The sequence below is a fragment of the Anabrus simplex genome, chromosome 11 (assembly GCF_040414725.1).
Source record: "Anabrus simplex isolate iqAnaSimp1 chromosome 11, ASM4041472v1, whole genome shotgun sequence".
Lineage (NCBI taxonomy): Eukaryota > Metazoa > Arthropoda > Insecta > Orthoptera > Tettigoniidae > Anabrus > Anabrus simplex.
Genome location: NC_090275.1, coordinates 53,497,655 through 53,524,449, shown reverse-complemented (window position 1 = coordinate 53,524,449; position 26,795 = coordinate 53,497,655). Strand labels below are relative to the sequence as shown.

The following is a 26,795-nucleotide window of genomic DNA, read 5'->3' as shown; positions in this document are numbered from 1 at the left end:
CATTGGGGCACCATCATTTTCAGACTTCCTGAACATTACTTCCAAATTTGAAATTTTTATACCGGTATTTGTCTTATGATCCGAAACAATATCCTGAAACTCGTGCGCTACACGGAAATGAAGTTCAGTCGTACTGGATGTAGCCCCAGGCACTGCTGTCACACCAATGTCGTGCCTTATGTACGCCTATAACCGGCAGAGAAAAGGAAAAAAAATACCGTATTAGGAATGTTTTCAAAATGCTATTTGTACTTTAAGAATTCAATCTTAACAAAAACGCTAAAATAAGGAGTTGCTGCATTTATTCCTTAGTGGTACCTTTCAATCAACTCTTGCATTTTTCCGGATATTTTTTTCGCCCCTTTTCTTCAATTCTGCTTCCAAATCCGCAATCGTCATTGCACCTATATCATTTCCCGTCTTGTTGAAAACATTAGCAGAATATGGTAACTCCATTTTAATGCATTTAAAGCAAACGTTTCGTTTCGATGATCGCAAATGTAGGCATACTCCATATAAGTCTCATGTAAAACAATCGAGCAGCGGAAAGCGCATACCGGGTAATACCATTACGCTGCCTAGCGGACAAGTTTTGCGTGATACATCCCTATTTGACATGCGTGGAGGAAACGTTAGGATCCCTTATCGTAGATGAAATGGCTATCAAGCGCAGAGTACACTATAATCGTAATCCTGATCATCAACAGTTCTGGAAATAGGCCTACTTGATGAGACGCTTGAAGGTAAGCTAACTAATCAATTCGCGATTATTGTATTTTCTTTCAGATGTGCTATTTTTAATAGGCCTAAAATATCTGGAAGTTTTTTTGTTATTGGTTTTACGTCGCACTGACACAGATAGGTCTTATGGCGACGATGGGATAGGAAAGGACTAGGAAGGTAAGGAAGCGGCCGTGGCCTTAATTAAGGTACAGCCCCAGCATTTGCCTGGTGTGAAAGTGGAAAACCATATTCAGGGCTGCTGACAGTAGGAATCGAACCGACTATCTCTCGGATGCAAGCTCACAGCTGCGTGCTCCAAACCGCACGGCCAACTCACCCGGTGGTTTTATATTATCTAAGATGCTATTGATATTAAGAATGACACCATGTCCTGTCACTCTGGAGTTGTCTTCCTTGGCCATGATATGTGGTTATCTTGTTCGAGTTGCGGAAGAAAATTCGAACTGTGAATCATGCTTGGGACAGATATCCTCGGCCACTACCGACAGTCCATTGATGTGCCTCATTAGGATGAAAGATCGTGGAGCATTACGCTACCCCTCAAAAGAATTTGTTTACTTCCAGCGAAATATGTTAAATTTTACGCGTTACTTATTACGTTATCTGGGAAATACGAATTTAGTTTAAAAACTTCGTTTTTGTTGTTCCAAAGTTCATTGAGGCATTCAAAAGTGACGAATGTGATCAGAGAGCACTGACTGTAACTCTCATTACAAAACTTTTAAAACCAATACTCGACAATGAAGCTCATACAATGACAGATGCTCATGACTTGGAAAAGAACTTCAGGACGAAGCCTTTAAGTTGGAAGATATTAAAAATGTGAGTGACACGAGTAGTGATCATGGTCATTTTTAATGTATTTCTTTTATTAATTATCGCACTTGACTTCGCCTAAAATAATTCCGAATACCACTTAAATGTGCTTTACTTTACATCGAATCACTCGAAATCACATTTATGTGGTCCTAACTTCATTATTTGTAGATTTTTTACGTCTTTAGAAACAAACGTGTACCTAGCGGACGTTCGTAAAACTAGTTGCGTTCCGCATTTCTATCGGTCCACTTCCCGGCCTTGTATATCTCGTAGGCAACGGAAGAAAGAAAGAAATAAGAGGAAGGAGAAGAAGAAGTCTCCTCGGAATAATGCTGTGATGAAGACTTGGTCCTGATTTGTCAAGTTTATATGATATTAATCATTTTTTGCTTATAAGTGAAATATTTTTTAGCATTATTTGTAAGTTAATCACTTCCTTTACTGATGTAAAACACGGCATTGGTGCAAAATAATTGGAATTTAATGTCTGACATAACCCTACTTTCAGTAAATATTGTTATTTTTCAGGTCATAAATTCACAAAATGGCATCAAATCTTCAACCTGGAATGGACAATGTTAACACAGAACAGATTAAATCCGTAAGTCCGTTACATAACGTTACATGTTATTAGACGCAGAATTTTATTCTTGTGTGAAATCCATTTTATTTTTTCTGTTTCAGTTTCGTGATTTCCTGTTGTCTTACAACAAACTCTCAGAAATTTGCTTTAATGATTGCATTTGGGATTTCACTACAAGAAAAGTAAAAAACCAGGAGGTAATTTTAATGCTTAATCGTTGTTATGATTTTGTGTTAAATTTTGAAGATTTGTGGTTGTGTAGGGTCTTTAAAATCTAGGCCTACTGCTTTTGTTATGTTACCGAAGTTTTGAGTAGTTATTACGAATTTTGGAAGGTGTGTGCGCGCTTATGTAAAAAATGTTTTAAAATTTAATTTGTCTGTGTCCGAAAATGAGTTTCTTAGGTTGTTTCGGCGCTTTTGCAATCCCTTATTTAATGGTATCTGCTGAAAGCTGTATTTCCCATACAGTGTTAAGGATTTCTGGGTGTGGGGAAACTACAAACCTTCTATGTGTTTTAATGCTGCCATCGCTTTGACTTCCTTATTTCTCTCACTACCTGGGAGAGTAATGTCTATTGTAATGTCAGGCAGATGCGAATGATATTGATCTGATTTAATAAGCTGTAGACACACTTCAGGCTGTAAGAGTCCGGAGGTATAATATATCCTCTGGAACAGTTTACTGTAGGCCTATGATAAGGTCTCATTTACTGTTAAAAACTTTAATCGTAAGGCCATTAAAATACTGTCCTTCATGGCTGATTGGCTAGTGTGCTTTTTTGCATTCAGTCTCCTGTGTTGAAGGTTAATCCCACTAAAGTCGCTTGCTTTTAAAGACATTGTAAATAGTTCCCAGCCTTCTGTTCATGGCACACTATTCTTTATAGTGAGTTCCGTGGCACACAAATGTACAAGTTGGCAAGAGTGTGGGAGATTTGGTCTTGCATCTGTATACACATATTGACAGCAATCGGTTGCTTGTAGTCTTACAGCACCAGGCGAGTTGGCCGTGCACGTAGAGGCGCGCGGCTGTGAGCTTGCATCTGGGAGATAGATAGGTTCGAATGCCACTACTTGGCAGCCCTGAAGATGGTTTTCCGTGGTTTCCCATTTTCACACCAGGCAAATGCTGGGGCTGTACCTTAATTAAGGCCATGGCTGCTTCCTTCCAACTCCTAGGTCTTTCCTATCCCATCGTCGCCATAAGACCTATCTGTGTCGGTGCGACGTAAAGCCCCTAGCAAAAAGAAAAAAATTGTCTTACAGTCGTAATGCCATTTCATCTGTGTTCTTGCCTGTTCTGAGGTTAATTTGTGCGGTTAGGAGCGCGCAGCTGTGAGCTCGCATCCAGGAGATAGTGGGTTCGAATCCCACTGTCGGCAGCCCTGAAGATGGTTTTTCCGTGGTTTCCCATTTTTACACCAGGCAAATGCTTGGGCTGTACCTTAATTAAGGCCACGGCCGCTTCCTTCCCATTCCTAGGCCTTTCCCATCCCATCATCGCCATAAGACCTATCTGTGTCGGTGCAACGTAAAGCAAGTGGCAAAAAAAAGGTAAAATAAATAACTAGAGGACTGGTGCTGCTCTGCAGCATTTGTTATTGCCTAAATAGATCAGGTAACTTGTCTTGTTTTGCCTGTCATAGTCATATTGTTTTGCGTGTCCTTTTCAGTGGTTTTATGAACATTTAATAAGAAGCCCATTATCGTATGCCACAGTTCGCAGTTGGAATTCATCCATTCTGTCATCATGTCGTCCGTTTGATAAAAATCTATCCATATATTTGCTTTCTTGATCCTGCAGTTCTTGATGTAAAGCTTGGTATTGTGTCATTGAAGGCAATGATACTTTTAATTGCAGTTCTTCTATATAGAATGGTTGTCTTGTGAGCACATAGGTTAGTCTCAAAGGAGTGGGTTCTTTTTGCCAGGCAGAGAACTTTTTTAAAGTACTATACGCGCACTTTTTCTTGAGCCCGGAGCTCCCTAGTACTGAATCGGTAAACCTCGGTTATCTTCGACGTCCATATCGGCAACCTTTGAAACACAAACTATGAATCGCTTATTCATCGCTGTGCGACATCTGGCGTACACATTGCATACTAGTACTGTTGTTGTTTACACAGCAAAGCCAAACTATATAATTCATGCTAGTAACAAGATTCGCATTGAGAAATGTTATATAATGTTAAATAATGTATGTGTGACACAATTTTTGACGTAAGATAATAAATGTTTAGAAAATTCATATCGATCGATCATATTATCGATTCAATTCAGATTTCATTTCTATCCAGTTGGCAGTATAACCGGAACTGGCAGCACTCCCTCCTTGCTCCTCACCCCATAAAAATCGGGCTCAAGAAAAAGTGCGCGTATAGTACATGGCCTTATCCCTTTCTCATGTAGCTAGTTTATCCTTTGATAGGTGTTCCCAGATAACGCCTAAGGCATTTGTCATAATGGGATCAGTTTGTACGTAAACTTTTTTTATCTTAGCAGCATGTAAGTTATTATGAACGTCCTGCCATCTGTTGAATATATTGGAAGGTAGGAAAAGTTAGAGAATCAAAGAGTATCTTAACAGGGAATAGTATTTTACCATGATTAGAGGAATGTATATTGTCTGGCTTGACAGGTGGTACTCAAACATGGCTGCATGCAATGACATTACTAGGAATGAAAATTACATGTTCACTGGAAGAGATCATGTGTAGTGGAGCTCCACGATCTTAACATCTTTTCTCGCGTTCTGTTTAGTGTTAGTGGGTATCAGGGAGTATTTGAGCATTTAATTGGTGTGGTGGTTGTGTGAACGTGTTATCTTAAGAGTCTAGAGCTTGTTTTAATTGTTTTGAGAGCATAATTTTATTTCATTTTATTGCCCTAAGTGCCTTCATGCTGGATTTTGCTACAGTTGCTCCATAGATAAATTACTAAGAGTGTATTTTGTTTGCTAACCTTGCCCTAACAACCACCCACTCGCTAAATTTTCTTGGTCTCCATAGATACTACTAACTAGATATATAACTCCACTTTTCCACTGAGGCGTTTCTAAGGCAACAGATCTTTGCCTACTGCTGGGAGCCATCTTGGTGGTCTGCGATAACACAATAATAAACTTAAGAGAAAAACGGTCAACGGCTTCTGAGGCGGATGAAGATGGTTTACATCATCCAACGGCAAGGAAGGCGGAAGAACCACTGTGGGGAAGATTGGTCTCCGTTGTAAGCCTGGGAAGGCAACCAGTCTAAGGGAGAAAACCCTAAATAAACCTACCGGAGCTCACAACCTTGGTAGTAACTCGATCAAGGGGTTTAACCTCTGGTCTCCTAAGACAATTTTCAACTAAAGCATGGAGGACAAACTCACTGAAGTAACTACCCCTTTGGATTCTGGGGAGCCCACACCAACATGCTTTGAGGACGAGTCTGAGCGTCCTGGAACTATTAACATTAAGATCCGATATAAGGAACAGAACTATTTCGCCACATTGAACATCAGCTCACTACTTAAGCTAGGCGAATTGAAGCATTTAACAGACACTTTGACTCACCACAAGATACTACTCACAGCAATACAGGAAACCAGGTATACAGATGAGCATGCCTTTGATTCTCAGGGGTACCGTATTTTTAAGGGAAAAGTAGGGCGCAGGCGAATGAAGAATGTGCCATACCTGGGGACTGGATTCATTGTAAGCCATAAGATACTGGACTCGGTAATTGACTTCAACTCGCCCAATAGTCGAGTATCCCTTCTAACCATCCGGTGCACAAACAAGATATACACTGCATTAAATGTTCACGCACCTATCAGTGAAGACAATAAACGTAGCACTGAAAGTACCGACAAATTTTGGGAAGAACTAGAGGACCTCGTCAGCAAAGTCCCAGAGTGTCATACAATCATTTTACTCTAGGACTTCAACGCACAGTTAGGGAAAGAGCGCAAATTTAGAGACCTGGGAGAATACCCAGCTCACTTACGAACAAATAGAAATGGGGAGCGTCTAGTGGGACTCTGCAAAGCCTTCAACCTGGTAATGAAGTCAACGGCCTTTAAGAGACTACCAAAGAAACAGAAGACCTGGACGTCACCCAACAACCTCTTAGGAGAATTTCAGATGGATCATGTTGCCATTACAAGGAAAGCTTATAGAGAGATCCAGAATGTAAGTGTGTTATGAGGAGCAAATTTGGACTCCGACCACTACCTCTCCAAAATAAAGCTGAAATTTCTACCTAGGAACACTAAAAGAACCAAGTCAGTTAAACTTACTAAGTTTGATTTAGAAAAACTTGCAACTTGCAAATAGTTCACAGAGAAAATGGAAAGAATAGAATGCAGAGACTGGGATGAATTGAGAGAAAAACTAGTTAAAGTAGCACCAGAGATGTGCCATTACTAAAACAGAAGAAACATGCCTGGTGGACAGCTAGATGTGAAGAAGCGGTAATGCAGAGGCAGATGGCCTGGTTAAAGTGGAACTCACAGAAGACAGAAGACACAAGACAACAGAGTGAAGTTCTTAGAGCAACGGAAGATAACTGCCAATATCATCAGACAAGTGAAACGGCAATTCACAAAAGACCAATTGACACAGCTGGATGATGACTTCAAGAGGAAGAACACCAGAAACTTTTACAGAGGCTTTAAACGGAACCTTAGTCACTACAGTCCACCCAGTCTCCATTTCCGTGGACCAGATGGGAAGATAGCATATAATGACTCTGACACTTGCCACCTTCTCGCCAAGTACTTCGAGGATCTCCTTAATTGTGAATCACCTGATACTTTTTTTACTTACCAAGACAACATCAAGCAACCAAACTCGCAACTACCATCCAAAGAAGGAGTATACAAATCATCCAGTCTCTGAAAAACAACAAAGCATCTGGAGAAGATTTAATAGTAGCCAAACTTTGGAAGCAGGCTGGAGACAAGACTGTAAGCAAGTTGACAGAAATTCTACAAAACATCTGGGAGACCGAAACATTACCTAGTGACTGGACGACTGCATTGATTCAGCCTTTGCACAAGAAAGGAGACTTGACTGACATCAATAATTATCGAGGAATCTCATTGGTACCTGTCACATACAAAATTTTCTCTAAAGCCTTATTAAATAGAGCAACCTCAACTAGACCCACAATTAGGAGAGTACCAGGCAGGATTTGGAAAAGGACGCTCTTGTACAGAACAGATACTCAATCTTCAATCAGTATTACATCAAGCAAAAATGGCCGGTAAGAAATATGTTGTCATTTTTGTCGACTTTACAAAGGCGTATGACTCAGTAGACAGACCTACTCTTATGAAGATTTTGCAGGAACTAAGACTAGATGAGAAGACCCACAACCTAATCAAACAGACTTTAAGCAACACCAGGTCACGAGTAAAGTTCAGAGGAACCATATCAGAAAGTTTTGAAATTAAATCAGGAGTGAGACAGGGAGATGGTTTGTCCCCTTTCCTCTTTAACTGTGCCCTGGAAAAGGTAATAAGAGAGTGGTGAAAGGAATTAGCTAGAAAGGGGATTCCAAGTGGCATTTATCTGGGATATAAGCGCAATGAGCTCATTGTTGACTGTCTGGCGTTTGCCGATGACCTGGCCATTATATCTAATTCAATAGAAACTTCAGTGAAACAACTAAATGTTCTCAGACAACAAGCAGCGAAGGTTGGGCTACATGTATCTCTTGAAAAAACACAATTCATCACGAACATCGATGAATCTCCTTGTACATTGCATCTGGAACAGGGAGAGATCAGGAAAACCAACAGGTTTAAGTACTTGGGAGAATGGTTGGAATCTAATGTCACTGAAGGAACAGCTTTGTCAACTCGAGTTAACAGGCTTGAAATGGCCTACCAACTGACGAAGAATACCTATAATAAAAAGTGTCTCTCTCGTAATACTAAGATGAAGCACTACCGGACAGTCATCCGCCCTGAAGCCTTATATGCTTCAGAATGTTTACTCAACAGGAAGGGACTTATGGAAAAACTTGAAATCTGGGAGAGAAAGATAATGAGGAAGATTTTGGGGCCAGTCAAGGAAGGTGACAGTTATAGAAGACGGCCTAACCAAGAGCTCTACAAGTACTGTGAAAGAATAATGAATGTAGCAAGGAAGAGACGCCTAGCATTCTATGGGCACATCTATAGGATGCATCCGACCAGGTTGACCAACCGGATTCTCAGCTACTGGCAAAATAGGAAGACCAAGTCACCATGGTTGATGGAAGTAGATAAAGATCTACAGGAACTGGGAGTAACAGAAGGAAACTTAAAGGTCGGACAACACTCAGGAAGATACTTAAACATAAGGAGTTCCAGGACAGACTACCAACGAAGAAGACTGGCGCCCTTTGGACAAAGGAGAGGAAGGAGCAACACAGCCTGAGGATGCGCAACTACTGGGCAAACATCAAAGCCCATTCCAAAATGTAATAGTTGAATGTCGTGGTCCTTAGCTGGCCTATACGAAACAAGAAGAAGAAAGTGTTGGTCGCTTAGCAACTTGCTAAGTACAGATTGTATTGCAGGTTAGGGTAAGCCTTCGCCTGCAATTATTGGTGTAATCCTTTAATGATATGATTTTATGATTACTCAAAGTTGGCTGAACTTACGGACCTATCAGAGTCTCATAATTCACCGGCAGGTAATTCCGGAGAGAAAACAAAAATAAAGCAAACCGGTCCAGTAGAACCTGTTTTTAGTAAACTCTTTTAATATATAGATGTTAGTGGTTTTACTTCCTACAAGCTACGGCTTTTAAGGCCTTTGGAGATGCTGACGTGATAGAATTTAGTTCCTTTTTTGTATATGCTGGTAAATGTACCGACACAAGACTGACTGTATTTGAGTACTTTCAAATACCACTGGACTGAGGCAGTATCAAACCCCCCAACTTGAGCTCGGAAGGCCAGTGGTCTACCATCTGAGCTACTCAGCAGTGATTTGTATTGAAAATGTGGACTCCATTCAATGTTTCTCTTAATATACGAGTTCATTGTCAATACGGGCTCTAAACATGAAATTTATTTCATGCAATGGGCTACTCAGCCTGGTGCTGTAAAATAGTATTCATAGGCTATACTTAAACACTTGAAAAAAAATTTCTCTGGATTCTTTATCAGAATAAATATTGAGTGAAATTATTTTGATTATTGTTAGCAGCAATATCACAAGGGATCTGGGTGCTTCTTTCCAAACAAGCTCATGTTAATGAAATTGAAATTAGGTTAATACATTGAATGAATATATGCTGTGTGTTATTGAATGCTCACGTCCCACCATCCTGTCGTAAATAGATGTGCGACTTAAAGTATATAGGTGAATGTTTCTTTACAGATGAGTAAATAACGCTGCCATTACGTGTGTATGCTTCATAATTGAAAGAAATTGGGGAGCACTATGAAGCTTACAATATAACTGCTGCGCCTCCCACATGGAGTGAAATGCGCAGATTATGCATAGTTTGTTATTGTCGCATATCACCATTTCCTTGAATTTGTTGTGGTCCCCGATCTTAGACTTTAGTTTGCGTGCATGTATAGAACAGATTTATTATCTAACCAGCTATGGCTCCTCACTTTTTTGTCACAACTGGACTCCAGAGGATGTTATGGGCCTTTTGGCTGCTTTGCGACCCTAAACCTCTTTGCTTGTCCCTGGACCAGTGGTCTTGTCTAGACATCGTGTGGGTGGGTGTGGTGGAATAACAACCACGGTATACCCTGCCTGTCGTAAGAGGCTACTGAAAGGGGCCCCACGGTCTCTTAACTTGGGAGCATGGGTTGGTGACCTTGGGCCCTTACCTGAGTCTTTTCATTGATTCCACTTACATGTGCCAGGCTTCTCACTTTCATCTATCCTATCTGACCTCCCTTGGTCAACACTTGTTCATTTCAGACCCTGGCAGTATTAGATAATTTGAGGTCTAGGGAGACTTTCATTTAAATGCCCTCGTGGCCCTTGTCATTCTTTGGCCGATATCTTCATTTTTTGAAATGTCAGACCTCTTCCATTTTTTCTTCTGATTAGTGTCAATAGAGGATGGTTGCCTACCCCTTTCACGCACAGGCATATTGCAAGATTAAAATTATTAGTGGTGTCACTGAAAACCTGCCATAGTACAACGTGAATGGCTGGCACCCCTCAGAGAGTCTCAAGCTTGGGTGCATGGAGTGGTGATCACAAGGGCTCTAGCTGAATCTGGCATTTTTCCACCTTTTTTGGCCAGGCTCTTGACTATCATCTTTCCTTAATACGTTGAATGCTGTGGTGGTTACTAGCGACTCCCACAGGATATACAAATTTTAGTGAAAAGTGAAAGGGTATGTGTACTTTAAGGCAGAAACAGGTTCAAATAAGAACATTCCAGGAATCATTAATGAACAAGGGGAGTGTGTATGCGAGGATCTTCAAAGGCAGAAGTATTCAGTCAGCAGTATGTAAAGATTGTTGGTTTCAAGGATAATGTCCAGATAGGGGATGTGAGTAATACTAAAGAAGTATTAAAATTTACCTATGATGATAATGACATTTACAGTAAGATACAAAAGGTGAAAACTAGAAAAGCAGCTGGAATTGATATTTCTGTGGATATACTAAAGACAATGGGTTGGGATATAGTACCATATCTGAAATACTTATTTGATTATTGTTTGGTTGAAGGAGCTATACCAAATGAATGGAGAGTTGCTATAGTAGCCCCTGTGTATAAAGGACAGGGTGATAGACATAAAGCTTAAAATTACAGGCCAGTCAGTTTGACATGCATTTTATGTAAGCTTTGGGAAGGCATTCCTTCTTATTATATTAGACATGTTTGCAAAATTAATAACTGGTTTGACAGAAGGCAGTTTGGGTTTAAGAAAGGTTATTCAACTGAAGCTCAGCTTGTAGGATTTCAGCAAGATATAGCAGATATCCTAGATTCAGGAGGCCGAATGGACTGTATTGCGATTGACCTATCTAAGGCATTTGATAGGGTAGATCATGGAAGACTACTGGCAAAAATGAGTGCAATTGGACTAGAAAAAAGTGTGACTCATAGGGTGGCTATATTTCTAGAAAATAGAACTCAGAGAATTAGAGTAGGTGAAGCTTTATCTGACCCTGTAATAATTAAGCGGGGAATTCCTCAAGACAGTATTATTGGACCTTTATGTTTTCTTATATATATCAATGATATGTGTAAAGAAGTGGAATCAGAGATAAGGCTGTTTTGCAGATGATGTTATTCTGTACAGAGTAATAAATAAGTTACAAGATTGTGAGCGGCTGCAGGGTGACCTCGATAGTGTTGTGAGATGGACGGTGGGCAATGGTATGATGATAAACGGGGTTAAAAGTCAGGTTGTGAGTTTCACAAATAGGAAAAGTCCTCGCAGTTTTAATTACTGCGTTGATGGGGTGGAAGTTCCTTTTGGGGATCATTGTAAGTACCTAGGTGTTAATATAAGAAAAGACCTTCATTGGGGTAATCACATAAATATGATTGTGAATAAAGGGTACAGATCTCTGCACATGGTTATGAGGGTATTTAGGGGTTGTAGTAAGGATGTAAAGGAGAGGGCATATAAGTCTCTGGTAAGACCCCAACTGGAGTATGGTTCCAGTGTATAGGACCCTCAGCAGGATAACTTGATTCAAGAACTGGAAAAAATCCAAAGAAAAGCAGCTCGATTTATTCTGGGTGATTTCCGACAAAAGAGTAACGTTACAAAAATGTTGCAAAGTTTGGGCTGGGAAGATTCGGGAGAAAGGAGACGAGCTGCTCGATTAAGTGGTATCTTCCGAGCTGTCAGTGGAGAGATAGCTTGGGAGGACATCAGTAGACGAATAAGTTTGAGTGGTGTCTTTAAAAGTAGGAAAGATCACAATATGAAGATAAAGTTGGAATTCAAGAGGACAAATTGGGGTAAATATTCGTTTATAGGAAGGGGAGTTAGGGATTGGAATAACTTACCAAGGGAAATGTTCAATAATTTTCCAATTTCTTTGCGATCATTTAAGAAAAGGCTAGGGAAACAACGGATAGGGAATCTGCCACCTGGGCGACTGCCCTAAATGCGGGTCAGTAGTGATTGAAAAGATATTATCATCAGGCCATGGAGATCCATAATGACTGCTAGATATCTACTTCATTTATATCACCAGACAAGCTAAGGACCTGCTGCTGAGTAAAATTACACAAATGTTGGGGCTGCTATGGCTCTTGTGAGTTTTTTGACACAACTGAGGTGGGGCTGAGTGTGGGTGTAGTATAGAATTATATTACAATGGTGATGAAAAAAATAATATAATTTGTTTTCTGTATCATTCCACATTGCACCCATCTGCACCCGAGTTGCCTCACATTACTCACAAGGGCCATAGCCATCCCACACATACGTGTAATTTTACTTTGCAATGGTCCATGCCTGTCCATAGTCTAATGGCAGTATCATGTTGCGGTCACTAAAATATGCCGGTAGCAGGGTGAGTAGGTCGACAGTCATTAACGTCACACTTTTCTTTTCTTTTTTATCAGTTGTGTTTGCAAAGGAAAAAAATACAGTAATCTTAAACACAGATAAAGAATATGGTATACACCGTTATACAGGACCGTACATTTAGCAGTAAATTTTTTTTGGCTAGATCCATCACAAATTTTTCGTAAAGTGTGATTTATGAATGCCTTAAATTGCATAATGTTACAGAAACAAATTTCATATTATTCACTGAAATTCATTTTGTGCTGGTCCATAAATTATTTTTCTGAATATCTCCTGGTGCTGAGCCTGTTAATCTCACTCAGTTATCACTGATATGCATTTAAGACTGTCGCCCAGGTGGTAGATTCCTTATCAGTTGTTTACCTAGTCTTTACTTAAATAATTTCAAAGAACTTGGAAATTTATCAAACATTCCCCTTGATAAATTACTCAGTTTTCTAATGCCTCTTCCAATAAATTAATAGTTGCCCCAATTTGTCCTCTTGAATTCCAAATATATCTTTATATTGTGATCTTCCCTACCTTTAAAAGCTCCGAACACTCCAGTTAGTCAAGCAGCTTTTCTCCTTGATCCCAAGTCTCAGCCCAAAATTCACAGCATTGTCATAACACTACTCTTTTGTCGGAAATCACCCAGAATTAATCATGTTGCTTTCCTTTGGATCTGGTTTAGTCAAGTATTGTTTTCATCTAACTTCAACAATATTAATTTTGTGAGGCCTTGTGTGTCTTTAATGGCCCTTCATATGTAGGATGATGCACTTCCTTCAAATTGGATTTGCTTACTGGAAGAGCCTTGCTTTCTGTCTAAAATTGAGAGGGTTGATACAATGTGTACTGAAATGTAGCCTTATGCTGCCTGATTGTACTTGTCGTGGAAGAGTTAGTTTTTGTACAGGTGCATCAATAATACATTCTGGTGGAGAAAAGATTGAGCACACCTCATCAACAATAGTCAGTCAGTTTTTTCATTGTTGACAGTAGGAATAGACCATCACCCCTATTTACTTGGGGCAAAACACTGACAACCAAGAACGAGTTACCTGAAAGATTTATAATTTCCATTAACAGTCTAATTTTATTGGAATTACAGTACTCGTTTGTCAGAAATCACCCAGAACAAATCATGCTGCTTTCCGTTGGATCTTTTCCAGTACTCAGATCAAGTAATCCTGGTGAGGATCCCATACGTTAAAACTGTACTCCTATTGGGGTGCTACTAGTGACGTATATGCCCTCTCCTTTACATCCTTATTCATCATCATCATCATCATCATCATCAATGTCCCACTCCAGTCGCCTGGGTGTGGTTAGCAAGCCTCCTCTACTCCTTTCGGTCCTTCCACTTTTCCTGCTCCATTACTTCTGCTACATCCAATCCAGCTTCTCTTATGTCCTTCCAGATCTGTTCCATCCACCTTCTCCTCGGTCTTCCGACTGGTCTCTTTTCCTTAACTTCTCTTTCTAATTTCCTTTTTGCTACCCATTCCTTTCCCATTCTTTTTACATGTCCGATCCATCTCAGTCTTGTTGGTCTCTTTCCCTTAACTTCTCTTTCTAATTTCCTTTTTGCTACCCGTTCCTTTCCCATTCTTTTTACATGTCCGATCCATCTCAGTCTTGTTGGTCTCTTTCTCTTAACTTCTCTTTCTAATTTCCTTTTTGCTACCCATTCCTTTCCCATTCTTTTTACATGTCCGATCCATCTCAGTCTTGTTTTCTGTATGTTCTGTACTAACGGTTCTATATTTAGCTCTTCTCTGATTCTAATATTTTTTGGCTTCTATCCCTTCTTGCCTTTTTAACTGATCTTAAAAATTTCATTTCTACTGCTTGGATCTTACATCTTGCCTCTTATTAGTTACCAGCGTTTCTAGTCCGTATGTTACAATTCGTATGAAATACTGTTTATATAATGTTAATTTTGTTCTCTTGGGTACTTTGTCATCCCATAAAAGCTCTCTGACTTGATGATAAAATGTTGTACCTTTACTTAGTCTGTTATTGATTTCAGGGTTGATTTCATTACTTCCATTAATAATGCTACCCAGATATGTAAACTGTTCTACATTTTCTAACTGTTCTCCATCTATGTTCACTTGGCTTCTCTTTTTCTTTTTTTTTCACAGTGCATGACTACAGTTTTCTTTTTACTAATTACCATTCCGACCTCCTTCAGATTTTCATTCCAAATGTCCAGTCTCCTTTATACTTCCTTTTCTCCTTTTCTCCAAATCACATCATCTGCAAATACCAAAGCATTCACTTCATCACTACTGATACTCTGTTTTACATGTTTTATGATTTCATCCATCAATATAATAAACAATAATGGCAACAGTGCACTTCCTTGCTTGAGAACTTTTTTTGTATAAAATGTTTCAGAGTCACTGTTCCCCACTTGTACACTGCTTTTACTCTCATGATACAACATTCTTATGTTGTTAATTAATGATTTTGGTTCATTCCTTTTCCGTATGCATTTGCATACATGTTTTCTCGTAACTGTATCATAAGCTTTTTCCAAATCCAAAAATACGAAGATGATTTCCTTGTTCCTTTCCATGTTTTTTTTCTCCATTATCATTCACACTGTAAATATCAAGTCTGTTGTTGATCTAAAGTGGAACCTCGATTCTCCGTTTTTGGTGGGACCCTGGGAAAAAAGCGCACGACACGAGAAAACGGAATATCCGGGAACGAATGAACCATCAACAATTTGGCTAAACATCACAAAAAAAAAAGATATATGTATACTTATAATCTTACAAACACCCCTAAACCAAACCAAACTACAGCCCCAGTGGACCCTCCGCCTACCAAGCGACCACTGCTCGGTCCGAAGGCCTGCAGATTACGAGGTGACGCATGGTCAGTGTGACGAATCTCTCGGCCGTTATTCCTGGCTCTCTAGACCGGGGTCGCTATCTCACCATTAAATAGCGCCTCAATTAAAGGTAATCGTAGAATGAGTGAACCTGGAACCAGCCCCCATATCCAGGTAAAAAATGCCTGACCTGGCCGGGAATCGAACCTGGGCCCTCCGACCGCGGGGCCGGCTTCAAACATTAATTACCGGTACGCGACTTAAAAATTTTGAAACTTTCCATTCAGTTTTACTGGGGAAACTTCGTCATTTTCCTTTGAAAACTTCTTTCAGTTCAGCAACTTTGATCAGTCAGACTGTTCGAAAAACCTAATAACACCAAGCCAAACAACAGTCGACCACAAGTAGTTTTTAATTCTCTAATGTAATAAAAATAAAGCACATTGGATACAAAAGCGCCCAACATGATGGCAAAATCCCGTTTTTTAAATCTTCCGTTGTAATCTGGTCACCGGTATACTGTTCATAGTCAGTTTATGGAAATCTTGTACTTCGTAAATTAGGCCTACATCGACTTTTAAAGGTTGTGTTGAACTCGAGAATATGGTTTCGAATATAAGGATCAATTCTCAAGATCTCAAATGCATTATATTCAATACTGCCCATCACTAATCACAATCATATTGTAAAGAAAGAAATATCATCAAAACTTCTGAAATTACGGTTATTCGCAACCTTGAGCTCAGCTGGATGGAAAGCGCGCTCGCTGTACAAGTTTGTACGAGTGCGAAATAATACAATTTTTTAAAATGTAACGTGCACAGATAAAACGACTGCAGTTTTTATAACATTTTAACACAAAAACATTAAATTCCCAGTCTTATATTAGGACCAGAACCATAATAGGCAATCCCAAAACCTCCCATGGCTTTATGTACTGGTATGTAAGGTGCAACATCTGTTCTGGTCTCGATAACATAATCATATACGATAATATTAAAATATTAGATTTGTGTTGCTTACGGAGGAACAGTTTTGATTCCCTCCTGAAAGCTCAGGGACTATACAGTGCCCTGAGGGAGGTGCCGAAATCCTGTTCAGCGATACACTCGAAAAAAGTAATAAAATAAACATCTATCCCTGGACACAATGTAGACATTTTGCAAGTACGAACATGTGACGAAACTCGTTCCGTCATCAGGTACAGTTGTCTCCTTCCAAATGTTGTGGAAACTCTCTGCTCTGTGATTTTGAATCTCTAAAAAATACCACCAAATGCGTTGTTAAGATGGTTCCTTATGCAAGTTCACCGCCAATCGCTTTTCCGGTATAGTACCGTACTTCCTCAAATTACCGTAATGAGGGGACGTTAACACGTTGGAACGAAATAGAGTTAGAAATGGTTGTGGAAGTAAGGAGAAATTGAAGAACTTACTAGGAAATTGAATCTAGCAGAAGTCAGCTAAGGATAACATGATGGCAAGCATAATTGGTGGTCATACAAATTTTAGTGAAAAATGGAAGGGTATGTATAGGTACTTTAAGGCAGAAACAGCTTCAAAGAAGGACATTCCAGGAATCATTAATGAACAAGGGGAGTGTGTATGCGAGGATCTTCAAAAGGCAGAAGTATTCAGTCAGCAGTATGTAAAGATTGTTGGTTACAAGGATAATGTCCAGATAGAGGAGGTGAGTAATTCTAAAGAAGTATTAAAATTTACCTATGATAACAATGACATTAACAGTAAGGTACAAAAGTTGAAAACTAGAAAAGCAGCTGGAATTGATAAGATTTCGGGGGATATACTAAAGACAATGGGTTGGGATATAGTACCATATCTGAAGTACTTATTTGATTATTGTTTGGTTGAAGGAGCTATACCAAATGAATGGAGGGTTGCTATAGTAGCACCTATGTATAAAGGACAGGGTGATAGACATAAAGCTTAAAATTACAGGCCAGTCATTTTGACATGCATTTTATGTAAGCTTTGGGAAAGCATTCTTTCTGATTATATTAAACATGTTTGCAAAATTAATAACTGGTTTGACAGAAGGCAGTTTGGGTTTAGGAAAGGTTGTTCGACTGAAGCTCAGCTTGTAGGATTTCAGCAAGATATAGCAGATATTCTGGATTCAGGAGGCCAATGGACTGCATTGTGATTGACCTATCTAAGGCATTTGATAGGGTAGATCATGGAAGACTACTGGCAAAAATGAGTGCTATTGGACTAGAAAAAAGAGTGACTGAATGGGTGGCTATATTTCTAGAAAATAGAACTCGGAGAATTAGAGTAGGCGAAGCTTTATCTGAACCTGTAATAATTAAGCGGGGAATTCCTCAAGGTAGTATTATTGGACCTTTATGTTTTCTTATATATATCAATGATATGTGTAAAGAAGTGGAATCAGAGATAAGGCTGTTTTGCAGATGATGTTATTCTGTACAGAGTAATAAATAAGTTACAAGATTGTGAGCGGCTGCAGGGTGACCTCGATAGTGTTGTGAGATGGACGGTGGGCAATGGTATGATGATAAACGGGGATAAAAGTCAGGTTGTGAGTTTCACAAATAGGAAAAGTCCTCTCAGTTTTAATTACTGCGTTGATGGGGGTGAAAGTTCCTTTTGGGGATCATTGTAAGTACCTAGGTGTTAATATAAGAAAAGACCTTCATTGGGGTAATCACATAAATATGAATGTTATTAAAGGGTACAGATCTCTGGACATGGTTATGAGGGTATTTAGGAGTTTAGTAAGGATGTAAAGGAGAGGGCATATAAGTCTCTGGTAAGATCCCAACTAAAGTATGGTTCCATTTTATGGGACCCTCACCAGGATTACTTGATTCAAGAACTGGAAAAAATCCAAAGAAAAGCAGCTCGATTTGTTCTGGGTGATTTCCGACAAAAGAGTAGCGTTACAAAAATGGGCTGGGAAGACTTGGGAGAAACGAGCTGCTCGATTAAGTGGTATGTTCCAAGCTGTCAGTGGAGAGATAGCGTGGGAGGACATCAGTAGACGAATAAGTTTGAGTGGTGTCTTTAAAAGTAGGAAAGATCACAATATGAAGATAAAGTTGGAATTCAAGAGGACAAATTGGGGTAAATATTCGTTTATAGGAAGGGGAGTTAGGGATTGGAATAACTTACCAAGGGAGATGATCAATAATTTTCCAATTTCTTTGCAATCATTTAAGACAAGGCTAGGAAAACAACAGATAGGGAATCTGCCACTTGGGCGACTGCCCTAAATGCAGATCAGAAGTGATTGATTGAAGATCTGTAAGTATGCCGTAGCTGTCCTTTCATGAGATACAGTTTCTTGAAAAACGCATGATCCGAGGATTTAGCGTTGATGGGACTGAAATTTCTGGACGGTTCATATGGGAAATAATTTCTTCGAGGAACGGATAATGCGAGATTTTTAAAACGTGATTTAATTAGGATACTCGCTGAACCACGTAATTTGAATGAAAAATACGGGAAAACTTAGTTTCCAGGAATGTATAATTGAGGTTCTACTGTATTAGGTATAAAGCCATATTGTTCTTCCTCTAACTGTGTTTCTATTATATCTCTCAGTGTTTTGTCTATGACTTTCTCCATTATTTTTAGCCCATGTGATAATAGGGTTATACCTCTATAATTTTCACATTTCTTCCTATTTCTTTTTTGAAATCTTCAGGTATCCTTTCATACTTTTTCCATATGTCATTGAGGGCTCGGTATAGCCACTATAGTCCACTGCTTCCTGCTGCCTTAATCATATCAGCATTGAATTCGTCTTTTCCACTTACTTTACCTTTGGTCATTGCTTTCACTTTCAAGTTCCAACCATGTTATCGAGTTCTCTTCTTTTTCTCCATCTGTTATTTTCATTTTCTTATCTCCGTATTCCTCCGAGCAGTCATCCTCATTATAACGTTTTTCAAAATATATTGCTATCACCTTCTGAAGACCCTTTTCGTCATGTACTATGAATTCATCTTCTCTCTCTAAGGCTTTGATTTTTTCTTGATTTATCCTTTTCAATTTTATTACTCTGTATAATAGTTTCTGATTTACTCGACTATCTTGCTCAATTTTGTTTGTAAACTCTCTCCAACATTTCTCCTTTTTTTCCTTGATACTCCTGTTTACTTGTATTTTCTCTCTTTTGTATTCTACATTTTACATCCTAAATACTTTCATAACCATACAAAGAGATCTGTAACCTGTATTTGCAATAACGTTTATGCAGTGTTGCCAACTTATATTTTCAAGATCCGCTAAATACTACTAAAATCCGCTAAAATTCCGCCAAGAAATCCGATCTCAAATAATGAAAATAGAAATGAGCAGCAATAATAATAATAATAATAATAATAATAATAAATATCTGCACTCACCTGATCTGTGAGTGTCACTGGAATTAACCCCCTGTCTGCTAGCCGGCGAGCTAAAACTTGTAGGCTTTTTAGTGCCGGGTGCAAACTAGGTGAATCCCCTACCTCAAGGGCCACACACAGAACAGGCCAATTCATTAAAGGGTCTTCCTTCATAGCATAAATATAAATGCTACTCTCTCACAGTTTCATTATCTGTCGTCATGCGTCAACTAAGAGAAAAGTACCCTTTCCCCACACATTACAAATTTATGATACCATGATCTCATAACATCAAATCCAAGTAACATGTTTTCTTCATGTGATGCTAGCTCCTGATAAGAAATACAGAATAGCTTGGAGACAGACTGGAGTACAAATTTAAAAAAAGTAAAATAGATAAAACACTAAATTTCGCAATAATGAATCTAGAATTCCGCCAAAAAATCCGCTGTCCGCTAAATTATGTATTTCTCCACCGACAGTATTCTAATTCCGCCAAATTTAGCGGAAAATCTGCTAAGTTGGCAACACTGCGTTTATGTGATTACCCCAATGATCTTTCCTTACATTAACATCTAAGTACTTGTAGTTATCCCCATGAGTTGCTGTCACTCCTGCAACACAGTAATTATAACTGAGAAGACTTCTCCCCTTCTTGATACTTAACAACCTGACGTTTCACTGTTTACCGTCATAACACTTTCAGACCTGAAAGAAAACTGGCGGTGTGGATTTTTGTTTGTTTATACGTCAAAAACTGACTAAAATGCTCTTAAATACATATATTTTTAGTTTATTCTACAAAATGAAAATGGTTCATGGTGTGGTTACTGTAGTCACGCCCTAGTTCGTGAACCATAGGCAACGGCTGATTGGCCTAGTAAGTATTCCTGAGAGTCAGGATACCATTTGCTACGGAGTGGGATTGGGCATCTCGGACATATTCTGTGTCATGGCCTTCCTTGTGCTCAGGAGGCTAGGGCTATACAATCCACCGGTGGTCCCTAACCGGTTAGAGGAGAGATCCTCATTTGGACTATGTGTAAGTAGGGTAGCATCCTGCTTCATGAATTTACCGAGCTCAGAACATTTTAAGCCTGCCTCAGACCTATGGGAGTAACGGAGACCCACTCGCATTTGACAGGCGAGGGACTCTTTGGAAACAACTTGGCGAACAAAATGGAATTCGATGGGGAGCTATCAGTATTAATAGGGCTTATGGAAGAAAGAAAGTAGAACTGGCTGAGTCAGCAAAGACGATGCATCTGATTTTGCTAAGAGTAAGTGATATTCGGGTAAGGGAGATAACGAGGAGGAGCTAGGAGATTATAAAGTGTACTTGACGGGTGTTAAAAAGGGAAGGGCAGAGTCTAGGGTAGGGCTCTTCATCAGGAATTCTATTGCACACAATATAGTTTTTGTTAGGCACATAAAAGAGCAAATGATGTGGGTAGATTTGGCAGTTGGAGGAATTAGGTCGAGAATTGTCTCTGTGTATTCACCACGTGAGGGTGCAGATGAGGATGAAATTGACAAGTTTTATGAAGTATTGAGTGACATCGTAGTCAGGGTCAACAGCAAGGATAGGATAGTGCTAATGGGCGATTTCAATGCGAGAGTTGGAAATAGAACTGAAGTATACGAAGAGTGATGTGTAAATGTGGGGAAGATATGGAAGCTAATGGGAATGGGAAGCGTTTGCTGGACTTTTGAGCTAGTATGTGTTTAGTAGTTACGAATGCATTCTTCATGCATAAGGCTATACACCGCTACATATGGGAGGCTAGGGGTACCAGATCCATAATAAACTATATCTTAACCAACTTCGAATTCTGGAAATCTGTTAGGAATGTACATGTTTTTCGGGGATTTTTCGATGATGCAAACCCCTCTCTGACCTGTGATTTAAGTATCTCTAGGCCTAGGATAGAGAAAGTGAAATCTGACTGTAAACGAATAATGGTAGAAAATCTCCAGGACGAGGAAATTAGGCAGATATACATGGATATACTTAGTAGGAAGTTCCAAACAGTGAACAGTAAGCAGGTTCATGATATAGAAAGAGAATGGGTGGCATGCAGGGATGCTGTAGTAGCAACAGCAAGGGAATGCCTAGGAACAACTGTGTGTAAAGATGGGAAAAACACCAATATAAATGGTCCATTATTGGACACTACAAATTTTCCAGCCAACTCATTTCCGGTTGCCAGCGCCTCGCCCCCGTGTGCCAGGCCGGGCCCATCAGCCGGTACCCAGCACACCCACCAAGACGCATGGCCAGTGCACACCGTGGAGGCCACTGCGCAGGCCACATGGAGCCACCGGCAGTGCCAATGCACTATGAGAGACTCCGTCCCACCACCAAAAACCGATGCCTGCCTGGCCATCAGATGATCAGGTTCCCTATGGGAATCGACATCTACTGTATATCAAAAGATGGGAAAAAGCGAACATCTTGGTGGAATGATGAAGTGAGAGCAGCTCGTAAATGTAAAAGGAAGGCTTATCAGAAATGGCTCCAAACAAAGGCTGATGCAGACAGGGAATTGTACATAGGTGAAAGGAACAGAGCGAAACAAATAGTTGCTGAATCCAAAAAGAAGTCGTGGGAAGATTTTGATAATAACCTGGACAGTAATAAAGAATCTTAGGAAGGAAGGGAAAAAGAAAATGAACAGTGTTTTGGGTAATTCAGATGAACTCATAATAGATCGCAGGGAATCACTGGACAGGTGGAGGGAATATTTTGAAAATCTTCTCAACGTATAAGGAAATCTTCCTGGTGGTGTAGCGAACAACGGAGCTCATGGGGAGGAGGAAAATGATGTAGGTGAAATTATGCTTGAGGAAGTGGAAAGGATGGTAAATAAACTCCATTGCCATAAAGCAGCAGGAATAGATGAAATTAGACCTGAAATGGTGAAGTATAGTGGGAAGGCAGGGATAAAATGGCTTCATGGAATAATAAGATTAGCATGGAGTGTTGGTAAGGTACCTTTAGATTGGACAAAAGCAGTAATTGCACCTATCTATAAGCAAGGGAACAGGAAGGACTGCAACAACTATCGAGGTATCTCGTTGATTAGTGTACTAGGCAAAGTATTCACTGGCATCTTGGAAGGGAGGGTGTGATCAGTGGTTGAGAGGAAGTTGGATGAAAACCAGTGTACCGGGCGAGTTGGCCGTGCGCGTAGAGGCGCACGGCTGTGAGCTTGCATCCGGGAGATAGTAGGTTCGAATCCCACTATCGGCAGCCCTGAAAATGGTTTTCCTGGTTTCCCATTTTCACACCAGGCAAATGCTGGGGCTGTACCTTAATTAAGGCCACGGCCGCTTCCTTCCAACTCCTAGGCCTTTCCTATCCCATCGTCGCCATAAGACCTACCTGTGTCGGTGCGACGTAAAGCCCATAGCAAAAAAAAAAACCAGTGTGGTTTCAGACCACAGAGGGGCTGTCAGGATCAGATTTTCAGTATGCACCAGGTAATTGAAACATGCTATGAGAGGAATATACAGTTTTATTTATGTTTCGTAGGTCTAGAGAAAGCATATGACAGGGTACCAAGGGAAAAGATGTTCACCATACTTGGGGACTATGGGATTAAGGGTAGATTATTAAAATCAATCAAAAGTATTTATGTTGACAATTGGGCTGGAGTGAGAATTGATGGTAGAATGAATACTTGGTTCAGGGTACTTGCAGGGATTATACAAGGCTGTAATCTTTCACCTTTGTTGTTCGTAGTCTACATGGATCATCTACTGAAAGGTATAAAGTGGCAGAGAGGAATTCAGTTAGGTGGAAATGTAGTAAGCAGTCTGGCCTATGCTGATGACTTGGTCTTAATGGCAGATTATGCCGCAAGCCTGCAGTCTAATACCTTGGAACTTGAAAATAGGTACAATGAGTATGGTATGAAAATTAGCCTTTCAAAGACTAAATTGATGTAGTAGGTGAGAAATCCAAGAGAACTGAATGTCAGATTGGTGATACAAAGCTGGAACAGGTAAGTAATTTCAAGTATTTAGGATGTGTGTTCTCCCAGGATAGTCGTACAATAAGTGAGATTGAATCAAGGTGCAGTAAAGCTAATGCATTGAGCTTCAGTTGCGATCAACAGTGATCTGTAAGAAGGAAGTCAGCTCCCAGACAAAAATTTCTTTACATTGATCCGTTTTCAGACAAAGGTTGCTTTATGGGAGTGAAAGCTGGGTGGACTCAGGATATCTTATTCACAAATTAGAAGTAACAGACATGAAAGTACCGAGAATGATTCCTGGTACAAACAGGTGGGAACAATGTCAGGAGGGTACTAGGAATGAGGAGATAAAGGCTAAGTTAGGAATGAACTCGATGGATGAAGCTGTACGCTTAAACCAGCCTCTGTGGTGGGGTCATCTGAGGCGAATGGAGGAGGATTAGTTACCTAGGAAAACACTGGACTCTGTTATGGAGGGTAGGAGAAGTAGATGGAGACCAAGACAACGATAGTTAGAATCAGTTTCTAACGATTTAAAGATAAGAGGTATAGAACTAAATGAGGCCACAGCACTAGTTGCAAATAGACGATTGTGGCAACATTTAGTAAATTCACAGAGGCTTGCAGACTGAACGCTGAAAGGCATAACGGTCTATAATGATGATGTATGTATGCATATACAAAATGAAAATTAACATCTGAGGAAAAGCACCCACACAATTGTGCATGTCAGGACTTAATTCACTATTTTACAAAAAGGAAATATTACCCCAGTGCATGTGAATATACATATGTACATGATCAGATGTTCTGTTTTACTGTGTGGAATAATTTAAAACAATTAAAATCTTTGTTCAAACACAAGTATACATTACATTACATTTTCTACACTGAGGACGAATTTTGATTTTACAGCCCTTGTGGTGGCAGCACCTTGTCGTCAGACCTGAAAGAAAACTGGAGGTGTGAATTTTTGTTTGTACGTCAAAAATTTACTAAACTGCTATAAAATACACGTGTTTACAGTTTATTTTACAGAATAAGAACTATCGTCTGAAAAACAGCACCCACACAATTGTGCGTGTCAGGATTTACAAAAAAAAATTCAGCTCAGTACATGTGAATATACACATGTGCATGATCAAATGTTCTATTTTACAGTATGGAACGATTTTAAACAATTAAAATCTTATACATTACATTTCTCACGTAAAGTATGAATTCTGCTTTCACAGTCTTTCGGTCACAGCACCCAGCACTTCTGCGTGCATTGTCTGTAGGGAAACCTAGCTCGCACAATTGTGCATATCAGCATTCAAAACCTCATGGTATTATGCACAATGTTTTAAGTTCACAATTTACATTCACTAAACAATTCACACACTTCATTGATTACATTCTGATATTCAGTAAAGCTTCTAAATTAATATGAATGCAATAAATAAATACTTACTTTTGGCATTACTGCTTCCCACCATTTTGCCGATGAACTGTATTTTTAAACTCTTCTTCCTGCCCCCTGGTGGTCAAGCGCTAAATAAAAACAACCGAAGTACATGCTACGTCTCCCACACAATCACTGCAGTCCGGTCTAGCGCCAAGAAAACTTCAAATAAGCTCAGACATAAATAAAATACGAACCTGCACAATTGTGCGTACACGGTCTAAAAAGGGATAACATTGTCTGCTGTCCATCTCACAAGTTTATAAGATATGTTTGCAGTCGCTTACAATCCTTTAACTTATTTATTACTCTATACCACAGGTACTCAGGGCATACCGTCCCACGGGCACCCAGTGCTCTAAGTAGCGGGCTGGCAGGCGATGAGCGCAGCTTATCGTCGTTGTCGGGACAAAACCTCCTATGTGATAATATTTTTGGAGATACAGTGACCCGCAACACATACATCATGAAGAGCGAGAATGCCTTGACAATATGCACGCAGTATTGCACCTCAGGTGACAGAACCATACCGGCCAAAGTTCTGACCTAAAATATTTCGTATAGGAGGTTTTGCCCCGAGAGCGACGATATGCTCTTCAACCACAGTGACGTTGTGGTTACGTCACAGGCCGTGAAGGTTGAGCGAAGTTCTCCCCATCACTCTCGATCACTGCTGCGATACCAGAGTTTGAAATTGAGGCAGAAAATAATGAAAGAAAGAGGGCAGACATCCACGTCATTTTGAATTTACTTTCTAAGAAATAAGTTATTTATGTTCATTGCAGTTTATGTATTTTGGCCGGATACAATGAAGACTTAGGCCTACAACCTCAAATATTTTTATAATGTACGTAATGAATAACAATTTTCACTATTAATTTTAAGAAGTGCTTTAGAAACATGTCTAATATAATATGAAGTTAAGGTGGATAAACTGTGGCTTGTGGTTGTTTGGGATTAAATTATCTGATAAACTCACCAACAATCCAGTCATGCTTGCCACGAATGACATCAGTTGGGTTATTTATTTGAAGGCATACAGTATATCTATTGGTAGATATATTTACATTTTTGTTGTGCTCTAATCTTGGATAGTAAATATCTATGTCCTGACTCGTGATAAAACACCCCCTAGCCATTTAGAGGCTAGCGATTATCATTGGACGCCTGTTAAATTTTAAGTACTATTTTCAGAAATTTACTGAACAGACAGTCACACCACACTACAACACTGTGCAAAATCAAAGCAGTAAACTTGTTGAATTACCGACCTCAATAGCTGCAGTCGCTTAAGTGCGGCCAGTATCCAGTAATCGGGAGATACTGGGTTCGAGCCCCACTGTCGTTGGCCCTGAAGATGGTTTTCCGTGGTTTCCCATTTTCACACCAGGCAAATGCCGGGGCTATACCTTAATTAAGGCCACGGCCGCTTCCTTCCAATTCCTAGGCCTTTCCTCTCCCATCGTCGCCGTAAGACATATCTGTGTCGGTGCTACGTAAAGCAAAATAGCAACAA

The 26,795-nt window shown here is 39.7% G+C and overlaps 1 protein-coding gene across 1 annotated transcript in view; it reads left to right on the top strand.

Moving 5' to 3' along the window:
- The first annotated feature begins 1,830 nt into the window (after window positions 1–1,830).
- The window catches only part of Tim9a (translocase of inner membrane 9), a 56,645-nt gene continuing 31,680 nt past the window's right edge, over window positions 1,831–26,795 (top strand). The window contains exons 1-3 of the mRNA XM_067155249.2: window positions 1,831–1,983; window positions 2,092–2,164; window positions 2,248–2,343. Coding sequence (XP_067011350.1) covers window positions 2,108–2,164; window positions 2,248–2,343 — 153 coding nt within the window. The 5' untranslated portion in view covers window positions 1,831–1,983; window positions 2,092–2,107. The remainder of the gene's footprint in view (window positions 1,984–2,091; window positions 2,165–2,247; window positions 2,344–26,795) is intronic.